Genomic DNA, 13,826 nt, shown 5'->3' on the forward strand with positions numbered 1-13,826 from the left:
CCATGCTCATGGTTAGGAAGACTCAATATTGCCAAAATGGCCATACTGCCCAAAGTAATTTATAGATTCAATGCTATCCCCATGAAGCTACCTATGACCCTATACACAGAGCTGGAAAAAACCACCTTAAGCTTCATATGGAACCAAAAGCAAACCTGCATAGCCAAGCCAATTCTGATTAAAAAGAACAAAGCTGGAGGCATCACACTACCTGATTTCAAACTATACTACAAGGCTACAGTAATGAAAACAGCATGGTACTGGTACCAAAATGGAGATATAGACCAATGGAACAGAACAGAGGCCTCGGAGGCAATGCTACACATCTACAACCATCTGATCTTTGACAAATCTGACAAAAACAAGCAATAGGGAAAGGATTCCCTGTTCAATAAATGGTGTTGGGAAAACTGGCTAGCCATATGCAGAAAGCAGAAACTGGACCCCTTCCTGACACCTTACACTAAAATTAACTCCAGATGGATTAAAGACTTAAACATAAAACCTAACACCATGAAAACCCTGGAAGAAAACAAGGCAAAGCCATTCAGGATATAGGCATAGTCAAGGACTTCATGACTAAAACATCAAAAGCATTGGCAACAAAAGCCAAAAGAGACAAATGGGATCTAATTAAACTCCAGAGCTTCTTCAGAGCAAAAGAAACAATCATTAGAGTTAACTAACTACCAACAGAATGGAAAAAATTTTTGCAGTCTACCCATCTGACAAAGAACTAATATCCAGAATCTACCAAGAAGTAAAACAGATTTACAAGAAAAAACAAACAAACCCATTCAAAAGTGAGTGAAGGATATGAACACTTTTCAAAAGAAGACATATATGAGGCCAAGAAAAATATGAAAAAATGCTCATCATCTCTGGTCATTAGAGAAATGCAAATCAAAACCACATTGAGATACCATCTCATGCCAGTTAGAATGGCGATCATTAAAAAATCCAGAAAGAACAGATGCTGGAGAGGATGTGGAGAAATAGGAACACTTTTATACTGTTGATGGGAGTGTAAATTAGTTCAACCATTGTGGAAGACAGTGTGGTGATTCCTAAGGACCTAGAAATAGAAATTCCATTTGACCCAGTAATCCCATTAATGGGTATATATCCAAAGGATTATAAATCATTCTATTATAAAGACACATGCACACGTATGTTCATTGCAGCACTGTTTACAATAGCAAAGACATGGAACCAACCCAAATGCCCATTGATGACAGACTGGACAAAGAAGTGTGGCACATATACACCATGGAATACTATGAAGCCATAAGAAACAATGAGTTCGTGTCCTTTGCAGGGACATGGATGAATCTGGAAACCATCATTCTCAGCAAACTGACACAACAACAGGAAACAGATATTTACTGAACATCTGTATATTATCAGTTATCTTTGATTCTCAAAAATTCTCCTCAAGCTGATAATAGTAACAATTACAATATTTCTATAGTTGAGCTATATAAAATTGCCCCAAGGATTTTTTGACCAACATTTTTATAGGTTCAACCTAATATATGCCAGTAATTGGAGTAAATTATATATGTTGAATATGAAATTTAATCCTCTCAGCAATTCTATCATATTGCTTTACTGCTGAGGAAAGAAAACACCAAAGTGTAACTTGTCTAAGGTCAAATAGAAAATGAAGTGCTAAATGAGTATCTGATCTGCTTTATTCTTAAGCAATTCCATTTTTATTACACGTCTCAAAAGCCACCTGCAAAAGTCAAGTGAAACATATTTTGAAATGATGATACATGTTTACATATTCATATATGTGTATATTTAAATCCACACTAAAACTTTGTGTGTATGTATAGATACATTCTGTTATCCACATATTTTCTATATGAATGTGCACACTCTCTCTCACACACATACACAAACACACACACACAAAAAAAACACTGATATCCTTTCCTTTGATAATATTTTCCCTTTGAAATGTCTCCTAAATTTTATAATAATTAATTATATATTTCTTATAGGGTTATTTTGTGACTATTTATAGTTCTTCAATGAATAGTCCTTTCTTTATGATTTCAAGCAGTACATAACCTGATTTTAAAAATTCAGGCAGGAATCCTTGCGGAGATAAAATGTACATAATACAGTTGGACAACTAATTCATCTTTTGGTCTTAATGATTATTTATTTGTTCCTGAGTTATGGTTATCTATCAAATCAATAATTCTATTATTGCAGCCTTAGGCTATATCCACAAATTGCCAGCATTAACGATCAACACAGTAGAAAAGGCAAATAAATTATCTTTGGAAAAAAAAAGTCTGAATAAAAGTTGTCTGACTGAATCCTTAACTTTTCTGATGAGATCTGGAACGTTCAGGGTGATATGGCCCTGACCTTTCAGTTGGCTTTGTTGGATTGCACATCAGTTATGGATGGCAGTGAATCATTACAGAGAAATGAATATGCTACCATCTAATTGGCTGGTAAGTGCTCAAATTAAGCAACTCAAAAATTTTATGATCAATTTCTTACGAGACCCAATGTGCTTTAAATGCCTTTGAACATGATCATAGTTGATTTACTATATTTTTCATGGAATATAAACTTTAAGTATCAAATATTTAGTTACTTTATGTTAAAAAGATGAAATATAAAGTCATACATTATGTAATGGGCAAAGCACATGTCCATCCTCACACTTTCATATAAATTTTGCAAACTTAATTTAGTAGATTATTCATCCTGTGAAATACTCATGGAATTCATCTGACAAAGTTATATGAGGCAGATTGTGTTTTAATGGGACTATGGTCATAGCAGATAACAGGATGTAATCAATATAGATAACCATTTTCTTATTTGCAAAAAATAAATAAAGATAAAAAAATAAGAGAAACACCTCTTTGAAACCTTCTGAATGTCCTTTCAAAAAGTTAAGTTGATTAATACAGAGCCAAGAACAAAGGACCCTGGACAATGAAATAAAATTGAGACTATACGTAAATTATTTGACAGCAGTAAAAGCTATGAACTTAATGATCTGGAATAGTCACTTAAAACTGTAAGATTCTAGAATAGACACAGCTTTGAAACATGAGTATAAATGAATGAGTAATATGATCCAAAGCATAAAGATACTGAATGCTAATTTTAGAAAGATTCACAGCAGGTTGAATATATTAAACATTTTGTACAGGAAAAAAATATATTGATGTCTCAAAATTACATGCAATAAAGTGTGAACAGCTGGTTCTCTTTTATTGGTTTTCATGCAAAAATGATTATTTTCCACTGGTTAATTACTGACTAATTTATTTCCTATATCCACTTGCTCATATTTTAATGTCCCTGAATACTTAGAAGAGGTTATCTTTTGCAAGGAAATGTGTTTGAAATGCTAAAGTTGCTATGATTACAAAATTTCCCATTGTAATACTTTTTCAATCGTTGGTTAAATATATATCGCATTCACTTTCTTCCAAGACAAATTAAATAGTACCAAATAAAATAGGAACTCTTAGATAATACCAACCGTGATAACTGAGCACAAAAAAGCCACTTGTTGTGAAATCACTGTGGAATTTGATTAGAATCTGATTTGAAGTACTGTAGACTGATTCCAAAGCAGTATTGCCACTGAACTGACCAATCTGAGGTGAATTTTGGTCTGGTCCATCCCTATTAGACAAGAGAGATCAAGATTGATTTTGGGAGTAGTTTTGAGCCAAGTTTAATAAAAGTATTGCATATAGGTACCCATACTAGTTATAATTAATACATTGTCTTTGGTTTTTTTACTAAAATGCTGATGCTTTTAAATGCTTGAGGTTTGCCCCTCTTTTATTTTCTTCAGAAACAGTCTTGAGAATCACAGACTGTTAAAATCACAATTCTTAGAACTCCTACAGTAGTTCTATTAATCAGTTGTTAATTATTAATTTGAACATTGTCTTTAATATAGTTTTATTTATTTATTTAGAGACAGGGTCTCACTCTGTTACCCATACTGGAGTGCAGTGGCATGATCACAGCTCACTGTACCCTTGACTTCCCAGGCTCAAGGGATCCTCCTACCCCTGCCTCCCGCTGGGACCACAGGCACATGCCACCATGTCTGGCTAATTTTTTTATTTTTTGTAGAGATGGGGTCCCACTATGTTGCCTAGGCTGGTATTTGGGATGAAGTGATGCTCCCACTGTGGCCTCCCAAATTTCTGGGATTGCAGGTATGAATCTGTATTGACGAGACTGTAATACAACTAAAGTTTATGATGGAAATCCACTAGTTATATTAAATAATTATAATTTGAATATAGTCTCTTAAATTCCAGTGGCTTTTGTAAACAGAGAACTTCCATACCTTAAACTTAGTCTATTAACTCCTTGTTTTAGCATATTAATTTAATAATATTTTTTAAATCTTGTTTTCACCTATGAAGTCTTTGTTCCACAATGTTTACAAAGTTCATGGGGCAAATAAGCCAAAACCTATTTCTCTTGTGTATCTCATTCTACAAGACACATACTGTCAGTCTCAGTTACTCACATCAATTCAAATATCAGATGACAATCTGTAACAGAAGATTGTGACATATTTTTATTCCAACCTTGTTCATCTGTACATATAATTGAATCAATAACAACACTCTTGACTTACCATACAGTAATGAAATCATATATTGGTTCTGTCTGAAGAACAGTAAAATTGATGTAGATGCCATTCCCAGGGGGTACTCTTACAAGCCAAAAACAATCTTGAAAGTTTGGATATTCATCAGGATACCCAGGAGAATAAATGGTGCCATTCATTGCAGTTATATTCCCACCACAAAGAGCTATGGAAAAAGTCACAAAACAAAATGTTTTTAAAAAATAACAATAAACTGACTATGGAGAAAAAGGCAAACATTTCACATATCTTAAGCATTATGAAATACATTTATGCTTTGTTTTTACTTCAGTTGAGGTATATAAAATGAAGTTGACAATAGTGCACAAAATATAATCAACATTTATTTTTCCACATGAGGTATACTAAAAAGTTGTTAATGATCACTAGATTAGTGTAAATTACCTTCTCTTCTCAATTTTCAAACATTTTATATCAAGGCAAACACTTGAACTTTCATTTGCCTCTTACTATGTGTGCACGTAAGGCCTTATAAGAGGTTCAAAGCCTTTTATTTCAAAGAGTTTTCTAGAGGAAAGGAACTCAGTAGCAGTATCTGGGTTAGTGGTTTATATAAGAATGACTTAAATGCATACAAACAAACACACATGTATCCCTTCCCTTCCCCATACACATAAGAAAAGCTTTAAAGTGTGAATCAACTATTTTTTCACTCCCAATAGGAAAGATTAGGACTCCTGCCAATAATAATAAAATCGTTATTCATTACAGAGCCTTAGAGATTTTAAAAAAAACTTCAGCTGAGAGACTATACATTTAGCATGCTATTGGAAGAGGAAGACAAGTAAGAGTGCCAAAAACAATATTAAAAACAGATGATATCACCTAAAAGATAGCTTCAAGTTAGAAGCATACCTTCACACCTTGGAAGTGGATGATTCCAATTACGACTGACTCCGTGAAGGCATGTCAGAGCTGAATTTCCAATTAATGTGTATCCTGGGAAACATTCAAATGAAATGGTTTGACCCACAGTAAAATCATTACTGATTACAAAACCATTTCGAAACGGGCGTGGATCAGGACAGCTTTGCAACTGATAGGCTGGAAAGAGGAAAAAGAAAGATGTTTTTTTCTTTCCATATTTCAGAGGCCACAGATAGGGTACTACAGAAATTTTGCAACTTAACAAATAGACGTGATGCTCCTTGTAGTTGTTTATAAATAGAAATTCAGGTTTATGATAAATGCTGTCAATGACCTGTGACATAAATTTTTTCTCATGTCTACAATTTTCATATTTAAAATGTTAGTACAATTCATAAAAAGTCAACTTCTTCACCTACTTGTGCAACTCAACTAAATTATGTTTTAATTAAAATGTAAACTCCTCTTACAGCTACAATTTTAATCTAATATATTCTAATGCTCTTCCATAGAATGCAATTGCTTCTTGATTATGTTACAAGTACACAGAATGCAATAAGAAAATATGTATAAGTTTAATTCTGAGTCTTTTTACAGTTTGTTTTACTAATTGTTTTCTACAGATGACAATATACTTCTGTTGAGTTAATTTCAAAGAAGTTAATTTGTAAAATAAAGCACTAGAAAAAAAACTTCATTTTAATGTAAAATAAACTTTGTACTTCAGTTATGTGATAATTTTGTCACTGCACTATAATTGCCTATTTATTTGTTCATACTTCTCTTGCTCTATATTCTGTATGAGATCAAAGTTCCTGTTTCTTTTATCATCATATCTCAAAACCTTGCCCATTGCCTTTCACAGAGTAGGTGTTAAATTAAACATTACTAAATAAATGTTGAACCTATGAATAGGGCCTATACTCATATAATATCAATATTTAGAACTTTTTTATTAAGAACTTCAAAATTGTATTGTAATTAGTAAAACTTAAATTGCTGAAAATCAAAGTCTACTTCCCTATTAATGATTAAAATTCTATATTCCCCAAATAAAAAATTACATTTGAATTTGAATAAATTGTCATGTTGTTTGTTAAAATATAACTCAAATTTTTAGGACTAGAGGTTTCAGAATTAATGAACAAATTCTTTCCAATGTTAAGTGCTTTTATTCTTAGTCTGTTGTTTTCATTTCAATTAATATTCTACAAAAAATATATTAAAAAGAGTTCTCATTTCAACTTAAGGCAAATGTGTATTAGGAATTGATCGCTAGGAGTTGGAATATATTATTCTATTAAATATACTCTTTCAATTTCTACTCCATGCTTTTTAGTTTAATAAATATAGAAAATAGATTTTAAGTGTTTAGGAGAAATTTCCTATTCTGTTATATACCATACAGTGATACAGGATTATAGGATCTGGAAGCAGGGAATCTAAGACTGTCTAATGCTGACTTTCTCAAACTAAATTGAAAGCAAAACCCTAACTTTCCACTCCTAAGTAACAAAAGGGCCAGAGGCAATTCCCTCTGCAAACTCTCCAGCTTTTCTGCCAATCAGACTAATTGCAAGCCGAGTCTTCATTTGCATAGAAGTATAATTTTGTAACTTTGTAGTGTTCTTAAATTATGCATGCAAGTATAATACAAATTATAATCATTTCAAATCCATGTAATTTGATGTTTCAGACCTATATCTTAACTACTTTCAAATTTCCTTTTTGGTAGATACTTCAGCAAATATTTATTGTGCTTACTGTTCTAGTTGCTTATGATATGCCAACGAACAGCCCAATTCACTGTTCATGCAGAGCTCAGATATGAAAGCATCACATAAAGTCCTTCAATAATTAGGGCAGAGATGTAATAAAATTTTAGGTTATTTTGATTAAAAATTTCAGCCATTAGAACTAAACTTGACTATGTAAAATATCATCATAACTTTAAATATTTAATTTTAACAGACTATATACATATGAGATATGAAATAATATCATAATAGCAACAGCTAAAATGTACTGAGTAATTACTAATGATACAACAAATCCTTGAATATACCTTACATGCATTTTATAATAAAATGTTCATTATAACGCATCTGAAAGGTAGTATAATTAACTCCATTATGGACATGAGCAAATGGAGAGCAAGGCCTAGACCACATTAGACAGAATAGGAAGAATCAACATTGGAACACAGCTCTACTTATGCCCAAACCCTTCACTCAAAAGAGACACAAATCTTGATCAAGGTCATGCAGTAGTTCTGTTTGAGAGACAGGTCTAATATAATATGATTATCAAAGTATTTATATTCTCATGACAATAGAACAAATGAAGGAATGTCATATTAGTCTATCATTATAAAGAAAAAATAATTTTACACAATACAACATATGAATACTACAAAATATATTTTCAATATTTTTTTAATATAAAAGCAAAGATAAATCTTTGCTGTCCAGCTGGCCTTGCTTATTTGCCTGCCTTACTTAATTTAATTGTGTATTAACTTAAGACTAATATAATCCTTTTTCATGGTTAGGATTTTCTAAGGTATCAGAGAGACATCATTCTCACTATAGTTTCCAGAGAGTTGCATTGTTTTAAAAATCTTTCTAATTGAAGCTTGACTTGGCTTAAGATTTTTTGTTTTTCTTTCTAAAACAGAATACAGAAAATAATTAGATTCAGTTAAATATTTCTAATAGATGATTTGGGGTTAAATAAACTTTCACTTTTTATTATTTCTCTCACCTTGGTATACAATATGAAATCCTTGTTTGTTTTGTGAATAGTCGCTGTGAAAATACAAGCTGGTTTCATGGGTTGTGCTGAATAAGGATGATGGTATTTGAGGACCACTAAGCCGGCCAATAACAGTACTAGTTTCTGAGGATCCACTTCGTACTTCCAAATAATCATGTATGGTTTCCGTAGAAAAATTTACAAACTGGAGATGTACACCTGAAGAAAAAAACAAGCATTATGATACTTTATTTGTTTTAACAAATTAAATATAAACATACACACACACACAATCACATCAATGTACTTAAGATAGGTTTCCATTTAGGTCAAGAGGTATAATCTCAAGATCTGAGACACAGATTTGCTTTCTTCCCAGGACAGCTAACTTTGCTAAGGTTCAAAGTAAAAGAACACTGCTCTCACATATCCACTATTTGTTAAAGGGAGAAAATCTCTCATTTCATTATAACATCACCATATGAAAAATGATCCAAAAAAGTGGCTTTCTTGTACCCTTTAGATTATATAAACCAATTTTTAAAGGAAAAGGCCACTTAATAATTTGTGTTATATAAAAGGTTAATATAAGATCAAAAATAATTGCAAATTTATAATATATTAGCATAGATTCCACAATTGCATTAGAAGTTATTCTTCATAGGATATAAATTAACTTCTCAGAAATATCACCTGTATATAATTTAAAGGGTACTCTTTCAGTGTTTTGCTTATCAGAAGATAATGCAGGCTGTCATATATGGTCATATTGCAATGTAATCCCAATATCTTTATAAGCAAGACTAAAATATGAGACAGTGAAATGTCTCAAGGATAAAAAAATCTTTAAGTATGTTTGCTTAATTAATTTAACACTCAATTTTAGTGAATTTGATGTTTTTCCTATTATTACAATCTCCAAATTATTTATAATAAAATCTGATATTTGGTGAATGTTTTAAGTTATTTATATTTGCCATAAATGATATATATTCCTGCCTTATGTGATTTATATATGCTAACTTATTTAATTCTCATCATTTCATGAGAACAAGGAAGGTGAGTCACAGAGAAGTAAAATGCATGTTAAGTTTACACAATGACGCAGTAGACTTGAATTGCAAACCAAGGCATTCAGACTCTTAAGATTTTGCTATTAATAACTACACTGGTGCCCCAAGTAAACTCACATGTTGTTACTAAATGATGTTTTTAGAGTCTCTTGGACAAATAAGCTTGGGAAATATTTAAAACATGCTTTAAAATATTAAACAACTTTCTATAAAATTAGATCAACTTCTTAGAACTTTGGACATGCTACCTTAATATGTGAAGATGCAAGATTTCAAGATGCGCATTTTTGTTTATATTTTTAACTGAGAACTTTTATTACAAATCATCTTTTCAAGAATTGTTTCATATACTCTTGAACAAATGTTTCTTTAGCTGTTGAAATGTAATTTTTTATTTAAAATATATATATGCTGTTTAAATACATTGGCTCTAATATTTGATTTAATCAAAACGCAAAGAAAACAGTGTGGTTAAATGTAATCAAATATGAAACTCAAGTTTTAATAAAGTTGGTTTGCAAAATCAAGAATTAGCCAGAAATTGAAGATGATGTTATAATGAGACTATTGAAACTATTTTTAATAATTTGTTTCAAAATAGTTCATTTAGCTACATAAGCTACAGTGGCTAGTGAAAGACATGTAGAATAGCCATACTGGTTCAGATCTGTTGTTCATTTACATCAGTATTCTATCAATGGACATAGAAGTTGAATACAACTTCAAATTTAGAGTTTCCACATTTTAGCCAAAATGATCCTAAATAGGATTTGTGAATAGAAAGTCCCCCAGCATCTTTCTCTCAATAACCTCCTGCTCTCCCAAAACCTCAGGCCAGTCACACAGTGTTCAGGCATGTTTAAATTTTTTTAGCTTTCTCATCTGCATCTTTCTACTTGTCACCTTGTTTACCTAGAATTCTTTCACACTCCCTGCAGACTGACATTCTCTGGTGGACTGACTTTAGAGACAGGGTCCCCCAGGCTGGAGACCAGTGAAATGATCATAGCTCACTGTAAATTCAAACTCCTGGACTTAGGTGGTTCTTCTGCCTCAGCCTTCTGATTAGTTGGGACTTACAGGGGGGTGCCTCCATGTCTGGCTAATTTTTTGTATTTATAGTACAGACAGAGCCTCACTATGTTGCCCAGGCTGGTTAATTATCTTTAAAGCTAAAGTTTAAGCATCACTCCCTCTGTCAAGATTTTGCTGCATTTCGGGTTCAAGGCTGAAGTCCATTCTAAGAGCAATCCTGTACTCTCTAGTTACACTGTATCATAATAATACATTTTACTATCTCCTCATTATAACTATAACTTATTTAAGGAAAAGTGCAAAGTCTGTTTTACCATACATTTTATCTCCAGCACTTAGCGGTATTTGGAGTATAATATATACTCAGTAAGTATTTGTCAACACTATGATTTATCTGTTAACTTTCATAAAACATTTAAATATTAACAGTGTAAATATTTAATCAGAGGTTGCAGATGCTTACTGGGTGGTGAGATACCTAAGTTCAGTCCTCAATAAGTGAACTAGTACAGAATTTCTTAATTGCTCTAAAACCACCTGGTTTGTGCTTCAATGAGTATCTATTTATCCTAGTCTTCTGAGATTTAATGAACATGTGTACCCTCAATCAAGCGCTTCTCTTAGTGCATTTATAGACTCATAAGATCTGCAAAAGCTGTAAGAGAGTACATTAGTGATGTAAGGGTAAGGAGAATTTATTAAATGCAATATATGCTGTAATGTATCTAAAACATTGGGAATTATTATGTTAAAATTAGGAAGGTATTATAACTATTTGCATTTAAATCTAATATTTAAAAATTTGTAGTACTTTTAAAAATAAAATCTGATTTACTTACAAAGAAAATGGGATGAATTCAATGGACTACTAGAAAATAATAACTGTCTGATTTGATTACACCAATAAGAAAAGAATTATAAAAACAATGTACATAAAATTTATGTTGAATTTATTATTATTACACATATCTAACTCAGGGTATATCCATACATATCAACTGAAAAATACTATTAGTCTATATATATCAATCTATACCTCTCTTTAATTCTAAAATGTCCTTCCACACTGTTGGTGGGAATATATATATATATTAGTACAGCCATTATAGGAAACAATATGGAGGTTCCTCAAAAACATTAAAAATAGAACTGTCATATGCTCCAACAATCCTACCACTGGCTATATGTGCAAAAGAATTGAAGTCAGAATCTTGAAGAGATATCTTCAATCTTGTGTTTTTGCATCATTATTCACAATGAATAAGATTGTGGATATGGAATCGACCTAAGTGTCCATCATCTGATGAATGGAAAGAAAATACAGGATATATACACAATGAAATACTATTCAACCATAAAAAAGAAGGAAATTCTGTCATGTACAATAACATGGATGAATCCTGGAAGGCATTATTTTATGTGCAATAAGTCAGGCACAGAAAGACACAGCACATAATCTCACATGTGAGATCTGAAAAAACTGAACTCAGAAGTAGAAAGAAGAATGGTAGTTACCAGGGTATAGAAGAGAGAGGATTGAGGAAATGTTGGTCAAAGGGTACAAAATTTCAGTTACACAAAAGGAGGAAATTCATTGTACAACATGGTAACTACAGTTATTAACAACATATTGCGCTCTTGAAAATTGCTAAGAGGGATTTTATGTGTTCTCACTACAAAAAATAGTTGAGGCATTGTATGTTAATTAACTTGATTTAGTTCTTCCAAAATGTACACATATTTCAAAATATGTTGTGCATGATAAATATGCACAATTTTTGTGAATTAAAAAAATAAGCAAATTAGAGTAAAAAAAGAAAATGTCCATATACTTTCAATTATTCAAGTACTCCAAGTGAAATGTATTTGACTTAAGCAGCAATTATTTAAATTTCACTTTTCAATTTACATAATTGAATGTATTCCTAAACTAAACTGCAATTTGTGAAGATTATATAAAGTCTTATTCGATATTGACATTTATTTTAAGGCTACATTAATAAATATTGAAAGCTCTTTCACATGTTTTTTAATACACATACCAAAACCTATGGGTAGTTTTATTGTCCATGTGCAGTCTAAACTGCTCGGATAGTTTCCAGGAAACCCAGGACTGAGAATCACACCACTGAAATCTGACATAGCACCACCACACTGAGCTGAAAAATAAGAGAAATCCAAAGTAAACCAGAGTAGAGGAATAATTTACTGTGTTAAACAACATATTAAAATCATTTCACATTTTCAAGACTCTGAGTTAAAACTGTTTGATATAAATTTGAATATTGTTAACGTTCATTCACTATACACTAAGAATCAAATATAATCAACAACACATTTTCTAAAACAGCATAAAAACACATCATCTTTCCTTCCTCTGAAATAAGTGCATGCTAAATCAATTATTGCATAAAAGTAACAGTTCGAGTGCAGTGAATGTAAAGGAACAAAGACATGTCCTTTTCCACAGGGGGCACTTTATTTCTCTTTCTCAAGTAGTCCTAGCAATGTTTTGAATCATCCCAAAAATGACATAATTTACAGTAAAATCAAGCCAACCGCTTCAGCTCAAAGTATTATATTTAAGAGGAAATCATTTTCACAACCTTCCCTCCTTTCCTCTTTTCGTGAGGGGCTCAATAAAGAATTCTAAGCAAAATATTGGTTTCCATTAATGTATGAGAAGTTTACATATTACACATCAGATATGGCCATATTTCATCCTAAAAGATTCAAGACAAAGAATATAGAAGTAAAAATAAGCAAAATGATGCATAAATTTGACAGTTTAGGGAGTTCATAAATGTACTTGTTTTGGAATCCCTGTTATACAGGTTTACTATCAATAAGCTAAGCAAAAGCTATAAGACCAGAAATTTACTCAAGTTTTTAAATATAATTAGATATACTTGAGCATATATTAAAGAGCAATTGCATTCTATAACCCCATTCTTTCCTCTAAAGCACATTTTTGTCATTTCATTCTTAGATGAAGAATAGAATTTCGTGGCTACAAATGAAGTTCAAAAGATACCTATATAGAACACTTATTTGCAATCTCATTTCTTGCCAAGAGTAGTAACAGATAGCTACTCAAACCTCCGGTTATATATAATAAAGGCAAATTCAGTAGGAATTTTAACAATGTTTTATACAACATTCAATAACAAATTTGACAACTACCCTTTGCTGTGTGAACTGAATAAATTGTGTCAAGCTGATTTTACTAGGGAAAAATATATACTCTTGGAGTCAACCTGCATATACACCTTTCATCAAATTTGTGATTATAATCAAACTTTAAAGATAGAAAGATAGATCCATATGCTTGTTCATGCTTCTGAAATCTCAGTTCATTGACCCTTAAACCAAACCAATTTTCAACAAAGTTAGTATTTACCAATTCATTTTCCTGA

The 13,826-nt window shown here is 31.7% G+C and overlaps 1 protein-coding gene across 1 annotated transcript in view; it reads right to left on the reverse strand.

The window, feature by feature from the left end:
* CSMD3 (CUB and Sushi multiple domains 3) overlaps positions 1–13,826 on the reverse strand; it is a 1,293,678-nt gene that overhangs the window by 116,046 nt on the left and 1,163,806 nt on the right. The window contains exons 41-45 of the mRNA XM_012443291.2: positions 12,453–12,569; positions 8,312–8,521; positions 5,537–5,725; positions 4,649–4,826; positions 3,524–3,669 (exon numbers count right to left, since the gene is read on the reverse strand). Of these exons, the coding sequence (XP_012298714.2) occupies positions 3,524–3,669; positions 4,649–4,826; positions 5,537–5,725; positions 8,312–8,521; positions 12,453–12,569 (840 nt within the window). The remainder of the gene's footprint in view (positions 1–3,523; positions 3,670–4,648; positions 4,827–5,536; positions 5,726–8,311; positions 8,522–12,452; positions 12,570–13,826) is intronic.

The sequence above is a fragment of the Aotus nancymaae genome, unplaced genomic scaffold (assembly GCF_030222135.1).
Source record: "Aotus nancymaae isolate 86718 unplaced genomic scaffold, 86718_ANA_hifiasm-v0.15.2.pri h1tg000036l, whole genome shotgun sequence".
Lineage (NCBI taxonomy): Eukaryota > Metazoa > Chordata > Mammalia > Primates > Aotidae > Aotus > Aotus nancymaae.